We start from the raw sequence: 13,861 nt of genomic DNA, 5'->3' as shown, positions 1-13,861 counted from the left end.
TAATTAAAAATATTAAGATTTAAAACAACTCCTTTGACAATGTTAGTGAAAAGCAAATTCAATAAATCAATTGAATAATTTTCTTAAAGAGGTTGTTTGGCAATGATTTGACCAAGCCTGTAACCAAAGTTTGATTCTATTTGAATAATTTGGAATTAGTCATTGCTCTACTTATTCTCGGTCTTGTTTTCTGAAGTCCTTTCTCAAAAAATTACAAGCTTATACAAATAACAGTTAATATTTTGTTGTCCTCTTCTTCAACAGAAAAGCAACAAATCTATATACTTGGGAAATAATTAATTTTGATATTCTTCATTCTGTAATTAATCTAGATCTATGATTGTTGAGTTGTGCTATCCAGTATGGTAGCCAATAACCACAGCTAGCAATAAAATTAAAAATTAGTTCTTCATTCACACTACCCATGTTTCAAGTCTTAACAGCCACGAGTGACTAGTGGCTACCTTATTGAACAGCAGATATGGAATACTGGCATCATTATAAAGAGTCTGACAGCAGTAGTCCAGGACATGTATTTTTATTCTTCCCTTACCTACCATGTAATAATAATGGTTCAAAGTAAAAGTCACTCAACTTGTAATTACTTGTTTGACTCATTTATTCAGTTGATCACCATAAAAATCATGGCTTCATAAAATTTACTCCTCACCAAACTAAGCTCAGAGGACTTTTATGGAAGAATTCCACATAAACTGTCCATTGAAACCATTGAATCATGGTCTCTCATGATTGACTTCCAATGGATCATTATTAACCGGAACAGAGGGGCCCTAACAGACTCCAGAGAATATCTATTCTCAGGTGACCAAAATACTTAATACTAAATGGAAATCAACTGTAAGGATTAGGACTTTCCTCACAATTTGATTTTTTTGGTGTCAGGAGTCTATAGCTCCATAATTCATTTTGGTCACAGTTTACTTCTGGTGGGTAAATATCCATTTAACTATATATCAGAGGTGCAGTATTTTTGTCTCTCTTCTCCTTCAGTTAATATTCAGAATGAAAGACATGCTGTCGGAAAAGCATTTAAAGGGTCTCTTTATTCTGGTGAGTCACAGAACTTTTGTTGTGGCCTCTGACTGTAAGCTTTAAAAATCTTTGGCTATCAAGACACAATGCAAAGTCTGTATTTAATACATGAACTGCTTTCTTCTCCCCACCTGTACCTCTCCCCGAAGTTCAGTTTTCTCATTAAATAAGACTAGTGTCTCTGTGACAGGCCAGGTCCCAAGAAGGACAAATAATGTTCTCACTATTCCAGCTCTCACTGGGGGTGGTGTAGTTTCAGGCTCCCAGATTCTTCTCCATCTTCTATACATCCAATACTTGAAATGGTGTCACTGAATTCTATTTCTATAGAGCTGGCTACAGACTCCACCTGGTTCTCAGTTGGTTACTGAGCTGAATTTTATTTTACTGATCCCAGGTATCTCAAAATAACCCTTCTGATGTTTACCACTTGGAGTATCTCCAAACTTGTGTGTGAACTACTGGGCCTCAGTAGTAGCTGGCTTTGAATTCCTTTCCTTTGGTCCCATGCTTTTGGCCTGGACACAGAAATCATTAAGTAGAGCTACAAAGTGAACATATAACAGCTGAGATCCTAAAAAAGCTAACTTCTGTGCAAGAATACACCCAATAACCTAGGATTGAAAGTACTATTAGAACTGAGAACAATTAATAATGGCTTTCTGCTTAGTTTAGACCAATTACACCGTGATTTTGAAGAGAGTAAGGAAACAAATCTAAAATAAGAAAAGTGGTACCCTGATCGCAATAAAGTGTGAATGGAGGGCAATGGATTATGGGGGCAATTCTAGCATATAAAGCAGTTGAGCCACAGAGTGAAACTTGGAAGACTTTGACAAAGAGGGACCAGTGAAAACATTCTCTCTAGGATGAGAATAATCACATTTATGCACTGAAAACATCCTTGACAATACTAATCATTTGCATCTGAGGTAAGTACAATGGCATAATCCTCTGAAAGAATATTTCTGATGTAAAAAGGAATGAATAGTGTGTGGAAAGGGATGTTCCGCTCTCTCCCCCACTCATGCCTCTAGGTGCTATTCCTGCCTCACCGCTTTTGATTCCTTCTCAATGAAACCACTGAGAAAAGAGAAAACAGAAATGGCAATAGTGAACCAGATATAAAATTTTCCAATGAAGACCTTAATAAATAACTTTAAAAATGGGCATTTTTAAACTTTAGTCATTATCGTAGTATAGCAAATACGGATTTGTTGGCTTCTTTTTCTGTGAACCATCAAAAGTCTTGAAAACTTCAGAAGGTGGTCTTCCAGAAGTTCAAAGTATTTTATTTATTGAAGAATGGATTTCACTATTAACCTTACCTGCTTCATATTCTGTTGGCTACTCTACCAATATAAATTTAGTCTTCATAGATAAAAAAATACTTTTTAATAGCAGCAGTCTATCCATTATTGTGAGGTTTGCTTTCAAGGGAATTTGATGTTCCATCATGAGTTAAATTATTTGCTCCGAAAGTAATTTCATTTGCAAAATGTCAGTAAAGTTCCTAGTTCTCTCTTAAAATTCGAGCCACTCTGTCATATAAATACAGTTAGATGGTGAAATCTCACCACCTTCATGGCAGTCGTCAAAAACCTTTAAAAAAGAAAAAAGTTTACAATCAAATGAGAGTTTTAAAATCATTACATTATAAGTCTTAAATGTCACCTACAACTAAAATTTCTATTAACAAAGTATCCAAGACCCAACCCTTTTTTAAAGCAATATTAAAAATAAAATTTTTGGGGTGCCTATGTGGTTCAGTTGGTTAAGCATCTGCCTTCAGCTCAGGTCATGATCTCAGGGTCCTGGGATCAAGTCCCATGTCAGGTTTCCTGCTCAGTGGGCAGTCCGCTTCTCCCTCTGCCCCTCACCACTGCTCGTTCTCTTTCTCCCTCTCTCAGATAAATAAAATCTTTTAAAAAAATAAAGTCTGTTTAAAAATAAAATTTTCAAAGTGAAAGAGACCAGGGCTGTATTTAAGAACATGCTATAACAGGACCTGCTGTGTGATTATAAAGTTAGTGAATGAGAGACCTTTCACGGTAGCACTAAGATGATCTGTTCATCTGCCCACTGGGCCAAAGGCTATCAGCAGGTTAACAGGAATACAGGAAAGCAGATCTATATGTATGTTTCACTAACCAAATGTTTCATGTTAGCTACATTCCTTTGTGTGAAGGGTGTTAAATAGAATTCCTAATATGCTTGCTATTTTTTCTAGGACTTGAAACCAGCATTCAGAGAGCTTAGGCATATAGACAAGGGCCGGTATAATGAAATAAAACCTATACCAGCAGCTCAAGAATATAAATGCCCCGAGGGCAGGGGCAATGCCTGCAGCATGTAGGTGGCATGCACGACCTATATGGGACCGGATGAATGAAGAGTGCTGGGGCGCGCTGCACGGGAAAGAACATGTCTGGGTTTGCATCCTGGTTGTTACTTCTAAGCTGTAGCTTCTACAGCTTCCTTAGCTTCATGCTTATGTGGAAATAACACCACTAGCTCCAAGACACAGAGTAGGATTAAATGAGACCATGTAAATCTTCAATATGCCTGGCCCGTGATGGGTTCTCAACAAATCTCATTTCCCTCCCTACTTAGGCTAAATGATCAGCCCTTGTTAAAAATTGTCCATTTTAGAGCCAAGAGTAGAAAACACAAATTTCCCTAACCTGGTTATTCTAAAAGAGAATGTAAAGCAATGACTTGTTCATCAAGGGCCCGTCATCAAGGTTACATGGAGGTTTGAGCCATTGTTGGTCAACCCTGAGAGTCAGAAAACTGCGGTGTGCTTGCTGGTTAGTTAGGGGGCATTTGCACTTGGTGGCAGTCAGGTATGAAGTGAAGTCACTTTAACTCACCGGACAGAGTCCACACGGGGCCCGGACCAAACCCGTGGGTGGGATGATTGGATTGACTGCTCTGTACAGTCTCATGTGTCCATCTACACTGCCAACTGTGCCTTCTTTTGCAGCAATGATAGTCATCTCCACTTTCCCATCATAAATGAGTGTATTTAAGATCGTTTCAATGTCCTCCATGGACAATTCTACCTGAAAAGGGGATGCATTAGAAAGGACACAAAAAGCACAAGAAGACATCCTTTTGGATAGTCTTTCAACAGTAAAGGGTCTGCAATTCCTCGGTGAAATGGGGAAGCACTATGCTGGTGGTTCATTAAAAGCCGGGGTTGACAACAGCCCAGGTTAGCACGAACAACTGAAATGCTAAGGACAGAGCTCTAACCTCATGCTGAATTTGACACTTCCTATTTGTCCACCCTCTTCTGTAAAATTTGGAAGTCTTATAAAGTAACATTTTGGAGGCAAGAATTTGATGGGGATTTACAAAATGTTTGAATAGAAAGTTACTTTAGACATCAAATAGTCACAATTCCTACTTCTTTATAAATGAGAGATCTGGGGTCCAAGAAATGCAAATGACTTGTCCAAGTGGCCACTTCGGTTTCTTCTCTGATTATGAAAAGCACCCAGCACTGTGTCTTTATGTATAGGTCTTCAAAAACATACGCTGACAACACCACTCACGTCTTACAAGGGGGACACAATACCAATAAATGACAACTGATGTGATGACTGATGTTTGGCATCTACATTGAAAGGTCCCTGAGAAAGTCAAGACCTTGTCAATAGACTTTTGCATTTTGCTAGTGCAATGCACTGCCAGGCCTCAACTCTGCTGCTCTATATCCCAAGCTACGTACATACAGATCACATAGTGCCTGATGGCCTGACAGTCGCCTTTGTCTAAATGGCTCAGGACAGTGCTTTCTCAAAGCGGGTTCTGCAGAATGTTCATGGGTATCACCTGAAAAAAGAGTCTGGGTACAATGTTTAGAATACATAGTGAGCTATATCCCCATGATGAAGAGTAACCTTTAAAAAATAAGATGAAAATTAAAAACTGCTCTCACCTTACTGATCCCCAATTCACAGATGTACTTCCACACTTCATGTGATGAGGCAAATGAACTATTTCTTTGTATCATTGGATTCTGTTTGCTTTCTCGTGCTGTTTCTGCCTGTGAGGGTAGAAACATAAATTTCAGCAAGAACACTGGTGTTTTCTGAATACAATTATATAGGGTGAAATCAACAGCAGAATATATTATTAAGTAAAAATTGCCGATTTGAATATTTTCAAGCCCCATAAAATACGATATACAAGATTAAACATTCTTTATGAAGCAACTTAAAAAAAAAAAGATCTGCAGTGATGCTTCCTCAATTATGCCTCACCTTGGTTTGTAGGAATTTAAAACACTGTTGGTTAAGCACCTCTACAAATTCTGATTCAAAATCCTGGTCACTGTACCAGGCTCCACCAGTCACAGACCGGTCCGGTTGCAGGTTATAGAGCATATATACTTTCTTTTTTGAGGCCTAGGGAAAAAACGCACAGCAGATGTGGTTATAAGATAACCAAGTGTTCCAGGGGTGCTTGGGTGGCTCAGCTGGTTAAGCATCTGACTCTTGATCTCAGCTCAGGTCATGAACTCAGGGTCATGAGATCGAGCCCCTGGCTTGTGCCCACGTACTCTCTATACATCAATCAATCGATTAATTAATCTTGGGGGGGAAAAAAAGATAACCAAGTCTTCCAAAACTGAGATTTAAAAAAAATGCTCAAAACTCTTTTTTTTCTTTTTTTTGAGCCAGGGTTGGGGGAGGGGCAGGGAGAGGGAGAGAAAGAGAGAGGGAGACTCAGGCAGGTTCTACAGCAAGCACGGAACTGATGCAGGGCTCGATCTCACAACCCTGAGATCATGACCTGCGCTGAGATCAAGAGTTGGATGCTTACCTGACTGAGCCACCCAGGCTCCCTTCAGAACTTTATATTTTAGAGCAGTTTTAAATTTATACAATTATTGTAAAGATGGTACATTTACTTTGTTCTCAGTTTCCCCTCTTACATCAGTAGGGTGCATTTATTACAATTAATGAACCAATATCGATACATCATTATTAACTAAAGTCTTCACTTCATTGAGGTTTCCTTGGTTTTTCCCTAAGATCCTTTTTCTGGTCCAAGAACCTACTGAGGATACTGCATTACATTTACATGTCATGTTTCCTTGGCAAATTCTCAGATTTTCCTTGCTTTTGATAACTTGCCAGTTCTGAGAATTACTGGTCCAGTATTCTATAGGACATCCCTTGACTGGGATCTGTCTGATGTTTTTCTCATGACTAGAATAGGAGAAAGGCCATGGAGGAAAAGTGCCCTTCTCATCACATCCTGTCAAGGGCACTTGATCGTCATGGGTGGGGATGGGATGAGGAGGAGGAGAAACGCCATGTCCTGGAACGGACGCTCTAGCAGGGCAGAGATCTTTCTCTGACTTGTTCACTAATGTAGCCCAAACACCCACAATGTGCCTGGCACAGAGCAAACACATGATAGGTATTTGTTGAATGAGTCATCTAATATGCTAGGATGAACTAAGTTATCTTACATGCTGAAAAACAAGGAAAAATGTTCATAATTCCAAAAGTTCCTTACTGAAGAGTATATTAGTTTTAGCTTTTCAAGTGGGTGAGACACAGAGAGTAAATTAGGCAGTGATAAATCTATGCAACGTCTCCAAACCAATCCAATATGAGCTAAATTTTAAAAAATCTTTTTGATTAGTAGCTTTAAATCATGACATAGCTCAATGAACAATAAGATCTTGAAACATACTTGGAGCAAAACACATACAGTGGACCCTTGGGGGAAGGAAAGAGAAAATACTCACTGCCACAGACTTAACAGCTTTGATGAGCTTTTTACTTTCCAAATTCTTTAGTATTTTGTTAATTTCTGTTAATGGCAAGTTACTTTTGTATCGGATATCTCTGCTCCATATTCCTGTAAGAAAATAAAGTAAAATGAGTTCAACACCATAGGATTTGTGTTTACAGTCCTACTGCTTATATCGCAGGTCAAAACTAGCAAAATATGTATATATGTATACATTTCTAGGGCATAGCATAGGAAAAACAGTGTCTTAGAGGTAAGGATCTCAGATAACAACAAAAGTATGCAAAATGATAAGTTATGTGCTCTATTTTCTAACCAGAAATTTCTTGGAATCCTAGTATGGCACCTTTTTAAAAATATGAAAAAGATACTTTTTAATGGAAGAAAAATCTTGAATGTTACTGAATTAACTTACATTGTCTCTTCCATCCCCTCCTACACCCCAACTTGTTTCCTATTATTTTTACTTTAGATTGTATTTAGATTATAACTTAAGTTTGGGCCAAGGTCAGCTGCCACTGTCAACGGAGAGCAAAAAAAACTATGTAAGTATCTGAGTACAAGTATACCCATTATTTATACCCTATGTTTAGGAGATGAAAAATGGAAGATTGTGTGGGGCGCCTGGGTGGCTCAGTCGTTTAAGCGTCTGCCTTCAGCTCAGGTCATGATCCCAGGGTCCTGGGATCGAGTCCCACATCGGGCTCCCTGCTCAGTGAGGAGCCTGCTTCTCCCTCTCCCTCTGCCTGTCCGCCTTTCTCTCTCATTGTCAAATAAATAAATAAAATCTTAAAAAAAAAAAAAAAGAAAAGAAAAATGGAAGATTGTGGTTCTCACAACCACTGAAAGCCCAGTGCAGGAAGCTAGGATTTCTCTTTCAAAAAAGGGTTGTATGTGGAATTTTAAATTAAACATATTACTTTATTTTCTTCCCAGCACAGAAGCATAATGAGGGAAAATTAAAAAAAAAAAATTAGAGAATGGCTTTTGTCCTATGTCTATTTTTAAAATATTAAACTCCTAATAATATAAGAATGATATGATTTCAAATTATATCGTTGTTGACACGTTGTTGAAACTAATATCAGGGACTCAAATAGATCCTAAGTTGTAATAATAGCTATTTAGATATAGTTCTGAAAGAGGGATCTAGCTGCTGAGGGGCCTCTATCGGGACACTGCCACATTGCACTGGACATCCCTCTGGTTTTTGCAAAAACCAGAGAGATGGTATTATCCACAATTTACAGATAAGATGAAGAATGAAGGTCTCCAAAGTTTAGAAAGTGAGGATTGAAAAAAAAAAAAACAAACCCTTAAGTTTTAATGATTTATTTTCAATCAATAGTACATTCCCATGGTTCAGAATTCAGAAGTTTCTTTCCATGCTGACCCACGGTCATTTAGCTCCTGCCTCCCTTGAGGTAACAGCAGTGACATCACACCTGGGTGTCTTTCAAGGATATGCATGTTACATATTTCTATTTCCTCTTCTTTTAACATACGTGGCAGCATTCTCTATATGTGGATCTGTACCCTGCGAAGCCAGAGCTCAGTCCCTATTTCTGGTTCTAAAGACAATGTTTTTTTCTGTTTCTTCCTTCACATGCTTACCTTTATTTCCTGCATCCTCTATGATTTGATATACTAGTTTTTCTTGGTTATCTGATCCTTTCATTTTACTGCAGGGGAATAAAGTAGAATTAAAAAGGCAAAGAGATACAGGATAATCTAATAATCTACATAACTACTTTAATGAATTAGCAGACAAGGTCATCACATTGACTTATTTACCAAAATAAGGGCTTACCTTAAAAAGAATGAGACAGGGCTGTATGTACCAGAATGAAAAGATGTCCAAGATATAGTAAGTGAAAAAAACAAGTTGCAAAACAGTATGGATAGCATGATCCCATTTTTGTTAAAAAAAAAAAAAAAGAAAAAAAAAGAAAAGAGATTATATATATAGTATATAAATATATAATCATTTCTATATATTTATATATATACCTAGAAGAAAGGACATATACCAAATTATTAAGAGCAGTTATCTCTGAGAAATGGAACTCATGGTAAGAGGTGGGGATGGTATGCAGGACAGGTTTACATTATGCAATTCTATATTGACACTTCCCCCCCCAAAACATATATTACATTTGTAATAATGAAAATTTCTTAAAATAAAAAAAATTGGGGCTTACCCAGCATTCTGAGAATCCTTTATTCTATACAGAAGTCCTGTATTGCTCCTTAAGAGATCCAACTGACCCTAAAGTTTGTTTTGTTTTTTATAGAAAATAACAATGAATTATTTTGGAAGTATTTCAAATCAATCACAAATGTTAACATATTCTTTAAAATTTTACACAAACCAAAATATCCTACCCCGCAGTTATTTGTTAATTCCTCACTTGAGACTTAGGTTTTTGCCTACATATCACACGTAACATATTTTTGAAAACATAGCTCTTTAGTTTGTCATTTTCCAAAATATAAATACCTAACAGTTTCCTATATGCTATATTCAGGCTTGGTTATATGACCAATGCATAATGAATTCTGAACAAACAGCTTTAGAATAATAAATAAAAATCCATATTCAAATTCAAATAAATTCACTAAGTATATTTAATATAAACATAAAAATGAAAATATAATTTATATAAAAAGTTCAAATAAAGACTAACATGCATAAATATTTTGTAACATGATTAAATAAACTTTGTGATATTAATAGTGACATTTACTGATTTGTGTGATTTGTATTACATGACAGGCAGAAAGGTCAAGCGATGAATAAAAATGTAATAGTTTTGGTTTTATATAACAAACCCAAAGTAAAGTAAAGCCTGTCTGATGTGCTTTTGAAATTCCTTGGGTCTGAACTCAGAAGCACTCAGGTGGCCGTACCACTGGGCTTCTGGCAGTTTGGGGAATGCATGATTGAGAGGCCCCATTCCCGTGAGTTAAAACTGGGATGACACATGACTTGGAAACAGGTTTACATATGGATGACGAGCAATAACCTCCCTCCCCGGACCCCGGTAAGTAGCAAAATTGAACCACCAAGTTCATTTGAAGGTTTTTTTTTTTTTTTTTTAAGATTTTATTTATTTGAGAGCGAGAGACAGCCAGCGAGAGAGGTAACACAGCAGGGGGAGTGGGCGAGGAAGAAGCAGCCTCCCAGCGGAGGAGCCTGATGTGGGGCTCGATCCCAGAACGCCGGGATCACGCCCTGAGCCGAAGGCAGACGCTTAACCGCTGTGCCACCCAGGCGCCCCTCATTTGAAGGTTTAATTCAGCCTATAAATGTTTACTGAACACCCGTACTGTGATATATGTTTGGGGGGCCAAACATGATTTCTAAGAGAATCGCATGGCTAATTTCAACTGTCTGGTTGGCATTAACATAGAGGTTAACTAACGGGTGGAGCGGTTGCTCAGAGCAGCACCTTTGGCCCAACCTGGGGGTTCGGGAAGGCTTTCTGGGAGAAAGAACGCAGAGCTGAGTCTTGAAGGATAATGAGGAGTTAGTCTGGGAAGAAAGGGAAGAAGGGCATTCTAACCAGCGAAGACAAAGGACCTGAGGCATGAGGTGGCAGGGAACCAAAAACAATCCATTCCCCTGAAACCTAACTTTGGAGGCAGATAGCGGCTCGGTGTGGGAAAGCCCCGAGTTTGGACTTGAATCTCTAGTGCTGAGAGGATTCTGGGTCAGAAGTGACTTGGCCAGATTGGTGTTTAAGATGATTAGGCTGGCTCCTCTGAGGCAGACGGAGCCAGGAGAGCCAGCTAGAATGCAGTGTAATAGTCCAGGAAAAAGCCAAGACCTGAACACACGCAGGGGTAGCAGGAATGGAAATGAGGGGGCAAATCTGAGAGCTGTTTAAGAACTAAAATCAGCAACACTTTGTGATTTACTAATACTTATTCCCCTAAAATTCATCATAGCTCCACCACTGCTTATATCCTCTAGACAACAGGAATGGCAGTAGATGGGGCTGCAGAGGTGGAGAAAGAGAGGGGGAGATACTGAGGATGATTTTCAGACAGAAAGCAAAGGGCTGAAAGGGTAGTCAGAGGACAAAAACAGTTTCCTGTGCCACGACCTCCAGCATCCCTTCCACCATCCCTCCTGGAGGCAAGTCCTTCACCAAGGTGAACTGATTAGAAATCACCAACAGTACTAAAACAGAGGTCAGCAATCTGGCCCACTGCTTGTCTTTATAAATAAAGTTTTACTGGAACGCAGCCATGCTCATTTGTTTATGTATGATCCAAGGCCACTTTCCTGCACAGTGCAGTACTTATGACAGAAACCGCGTGGCCTGAAAAGCCTAAAATACGTACTATCTGGTACTTCATAGAAAAGGTTTTCCAGCCATTGAGCTAGAAGGTTGAAGGGAGTAGTTTAACAGAAAGTTCACCTGTCCTCAAATTTCCACGAGACTTTAGTGTAGAAACCTTTTACCCAATTTCTACTATGACCAAACTGAAGTGCTTTCAAGACGGGAATTTTGATATAGGGGAAATGAAAGGAGAAATAGGTAGACTTAGAGGATGGGGTGCCACAAGGTGGGGTGTTTTTGGACAGTGGAGGAGAATGACATTAAGGCCCCAGGACAAGAGAAGAAGGAAAAGCAGGTAGAAGGCTTCATTGAAAAACCCCATTGTAGTGTTACTGGAGTCATTCCTGCCTCCTGAAACGCTCAGAGTGAAATTGTGGAGAGTGAAACCCTAATGAACTGGCTCTGTGACAGCTGTCAGAGGGCATATTTCACAGGCAATGGTCCAACACCGGCAGCAGGAAGCAAACAGAAGGTGAGAGCAGACTAATCCCATGTGCCCTGTGTACACGATGATAATTAGGTTAACAAATACAACGGTTAAAACAAAATACATTTATTTCATTCATTTTCTTAAAAATTTATTTATTTGAGAGAGAGAGAGAGAGAGAGAAGCACATGGGGGAGGGGGGCAGAGGGAGAGGGACAGAGAAAAACTCAGGCAGACTCTCCGCTGAGCACAGAGCCCACATGGCTCTTGATCCCACAACCTAGAGATCATGACCTGAGCAGAAACCAAGAGTCAGATGCTTAACTGACTGCACCACACAGGTGCGCCTCATTCATCTTGTAAAATGATGTGTAATTATTTCTTCTTTCCTCAGTTCAGGCAGTCTGAGCCATTTCTTGGCTTGGAATCTTACCCTAAGACATTTTCAAATGGTTTCACAACTACGTACCAGAAAGTAATGACAATCGTAGCACATAAATGATTATATGAACTAGTTGAATTTGCCTTACCATGGACAACAGTCTATTGATGGCCACTGCCCGCTGCTGGGCCTCTATATGAGGCATTTCATTCTGAATTACTTGGTCTGTGATTCCATGAGGGAACTGGTGACATAATTCTATAATCCTAGGAACAAAGGCAATAATGATATTATTCATGTTTTTACCTATTTCAAGAGGCAGAGGGAGGAATACAAGCAGAACAGTTTGAAATTGTGCCTTTATTCACATTTGGCAGATAATCTGTATTTTGTTTGTTTGTTTTGTTTTATTTTTGGGGGGGGGGAAGGAGGGAAGGGCAGAGGGCAAGGGAGAGAGAGAATCCTAAGCAGGCTCCATGCCCAGCGTGGAGCCCAATGTGGGGCTCGACATCACAACCCTGAGATCATGATCTGAGCTGAAATCAAGAGTTGGACGCTTAACCTACTGAGCCACCCAAGTGCCCCATGCTAAAATCAGATAATCTGGGTTTCTATGATGGTTCTGAATCAAGGCATGTAAGAAATCGAGCAAGATAAAGTACATGTTTACATTATTAGTATTTAAAGAGGAATGTTTCTTTTTCTCACTAATATGAATCTTAAATTAGAACAAAAGTCAAATGAAAATAGAAAAAATATTAAAGCTGAGGCTTCAATGTTCTCAGATGGGATAAGTATGACAAAATTAATATTCAGTTCGTTGGGCAGCCATAAGTCTGCAAGGAGGAGGCAAATCAGACACATCTGGTAGGAAGGCAAAATTTGTTATGACAAGCCACCATAAATGGGGCTTGCTTTTGGAATCATCTCTACCAAACAAAAATAAGCTCAAATATCCACTTTGTCATAGGATCTTCACATGTGTTTTCGTAAGTTTGAGAAAGTTAAGGTCTTTTAAAACTATGTGATAACCTAAAAGTAGCAGTGCACGGATAGCGAATATAAAATTAGAAGAGGCTTTAGGTGACCTAAAATCTTGACTTAAATACTGCATGGAAACCATTTGGCTTAATGTTTCTTCAAAACTCACAAACTGCACCCTAACTTCGCCCAAATGTTCTGTCGTGGGAATTCCCTTAGGGACAGGAGCGATCCTGGATCAGAACAAATAGCTACAAGTACTACGGGAAAAACGCCGAATCCTTTCTGGGCGTAGATCACCTTAATGCAGGAAGGAAACACATCATCACAACTTTCCGAAAAGCACCGGGGGCAAGGGGAGGTACAGAAAGTTACAAACTGTCAAACTCGCTCGGAACCTTTTTAAGAAGTCTGCGTTCCAGGGATGAGAAAGGGGTTCCAAATTCCCAATCCCCTTCCTGCGCGCGCCGGTATCTACCGAGGGTCCCGGGAGAAGGGGTCCGGTTGCCCAAGCGACCGGCCGCCTGCGGGGCGCTCCAGAGCCGGGAAGCGAGCCTCACTCACTGGTTTTACCTGTTTTCTATTTCGACCGGATCCGCGTCGGGCGGCTGCACCTTCACTTTCACCTCAGCCATGACTGCCCAGTTCCCGGCCCCTGGTAAGGGGAGAGACGCTCGGGGTCGCCAGATAGCCAGTCGGGGAACCGAGGAACCCGGGAATAAGGGAAAAACGACGCCCGGCTTCGGCAAGGGGCCTTCTTCCTCGTGTCGCAGCCGGTCCTTACTTGTTCTGTCGGCTTGAGGTGGCCAAGACACGCCTGATCTGCCTCACTTGCCCGCTCCGCTACATCTTCTTCTTGTTTTTCAGAATGTCAATGCCTGTTGGACGAACGAG

The 13,861-nt window shown here is 39.8% G+C and overlaps 1 protein-coding gene across 2 annotated transcripts; it reads right to left on the bottom strand.

Moving 5' to 3' along the window:
- Positions 1-2,429: 2,429 nt before the first annotated feature.
- Positions 2,430-13,743, bottom strand: POLR3F (RNA polymerase III subunit F). Of its 2 annotated transcripts, XM_045809707.2 has the most exons (10): positions 13,541-13,743; positions 12,135-12,252; positions 9,030-9,097; positions 8,639-8,659; positions 8,443-8,510; positions 6,824-6,936; positions 5,325-5,468; positions 5,000-5,107; positions 3,927-4,118; positions 2,430-2,655 (listed from the first exon to the last, which is right to left on the bottom strand). In XM_045809707.2, exons 1-10 carry the CDS (start codon positions 13,600-13,602, stop codon positions 2,578-2,580), a joined length of 972 nt encoding a protein of 323 aa, XP_045665663.1. In that variant the 5' UTR covers positions 13,603-13,743; the 3' UTR covers positions 2,430-2,577. The 2 variants fall into 2 exon arrangements, with proteins under 2 accessions (XP_045665663.1, XP_045665674.1); XM_045809718.2 differs by lacking the exon at positions 8,639-8,659.
- Positions 13,744-13,861: the final 118 nt, after the last annotated feature.

The sequence above is a fragment of the Ursus americanus genome, chromosome 22 (assembly GCF_024610735.1).
Source record: "Ursus americanus isolate L20-20 chromosome 22, mUrsAme1.1.p, whole genome shotgun sequence".
Taxonomy (NCBI): Eukaryota; Metazoa; Chordata; class Mammalia; order Carnivora; family Ursidae; genus Ursus; species Ursus americanus.
Note: the sequence above shows the minus strand (reverse complement) of the source record. Positions and strands in the feature narration are given on the sequence as shown.

Bases quoted from the DNA above. Each gene is read 5' to 3' on its own strand.
- POLR3F (XM_045809707.2), bottom strand. From the start codon at position 13,602: ATGGCTGAGGTGAAAGTGAAGGTGCAGCCGCCCGACGCGGATCCGGTC. The intron at 5,108-5,324 runs GTGAGGCATAAT...CTACCCTCACAG, and splicing joins TTAAATTCCTACAAACCAAG to GCAGAAACAGCACGAGAAAG. The intron at 2,656-3,926 runs GTGAGTTAAAGT...TCTTTTTTAAAG, and splicing joins CCCCGTGTGGACTCTGTCCG to GTTTTTGACGACTGCCATGA.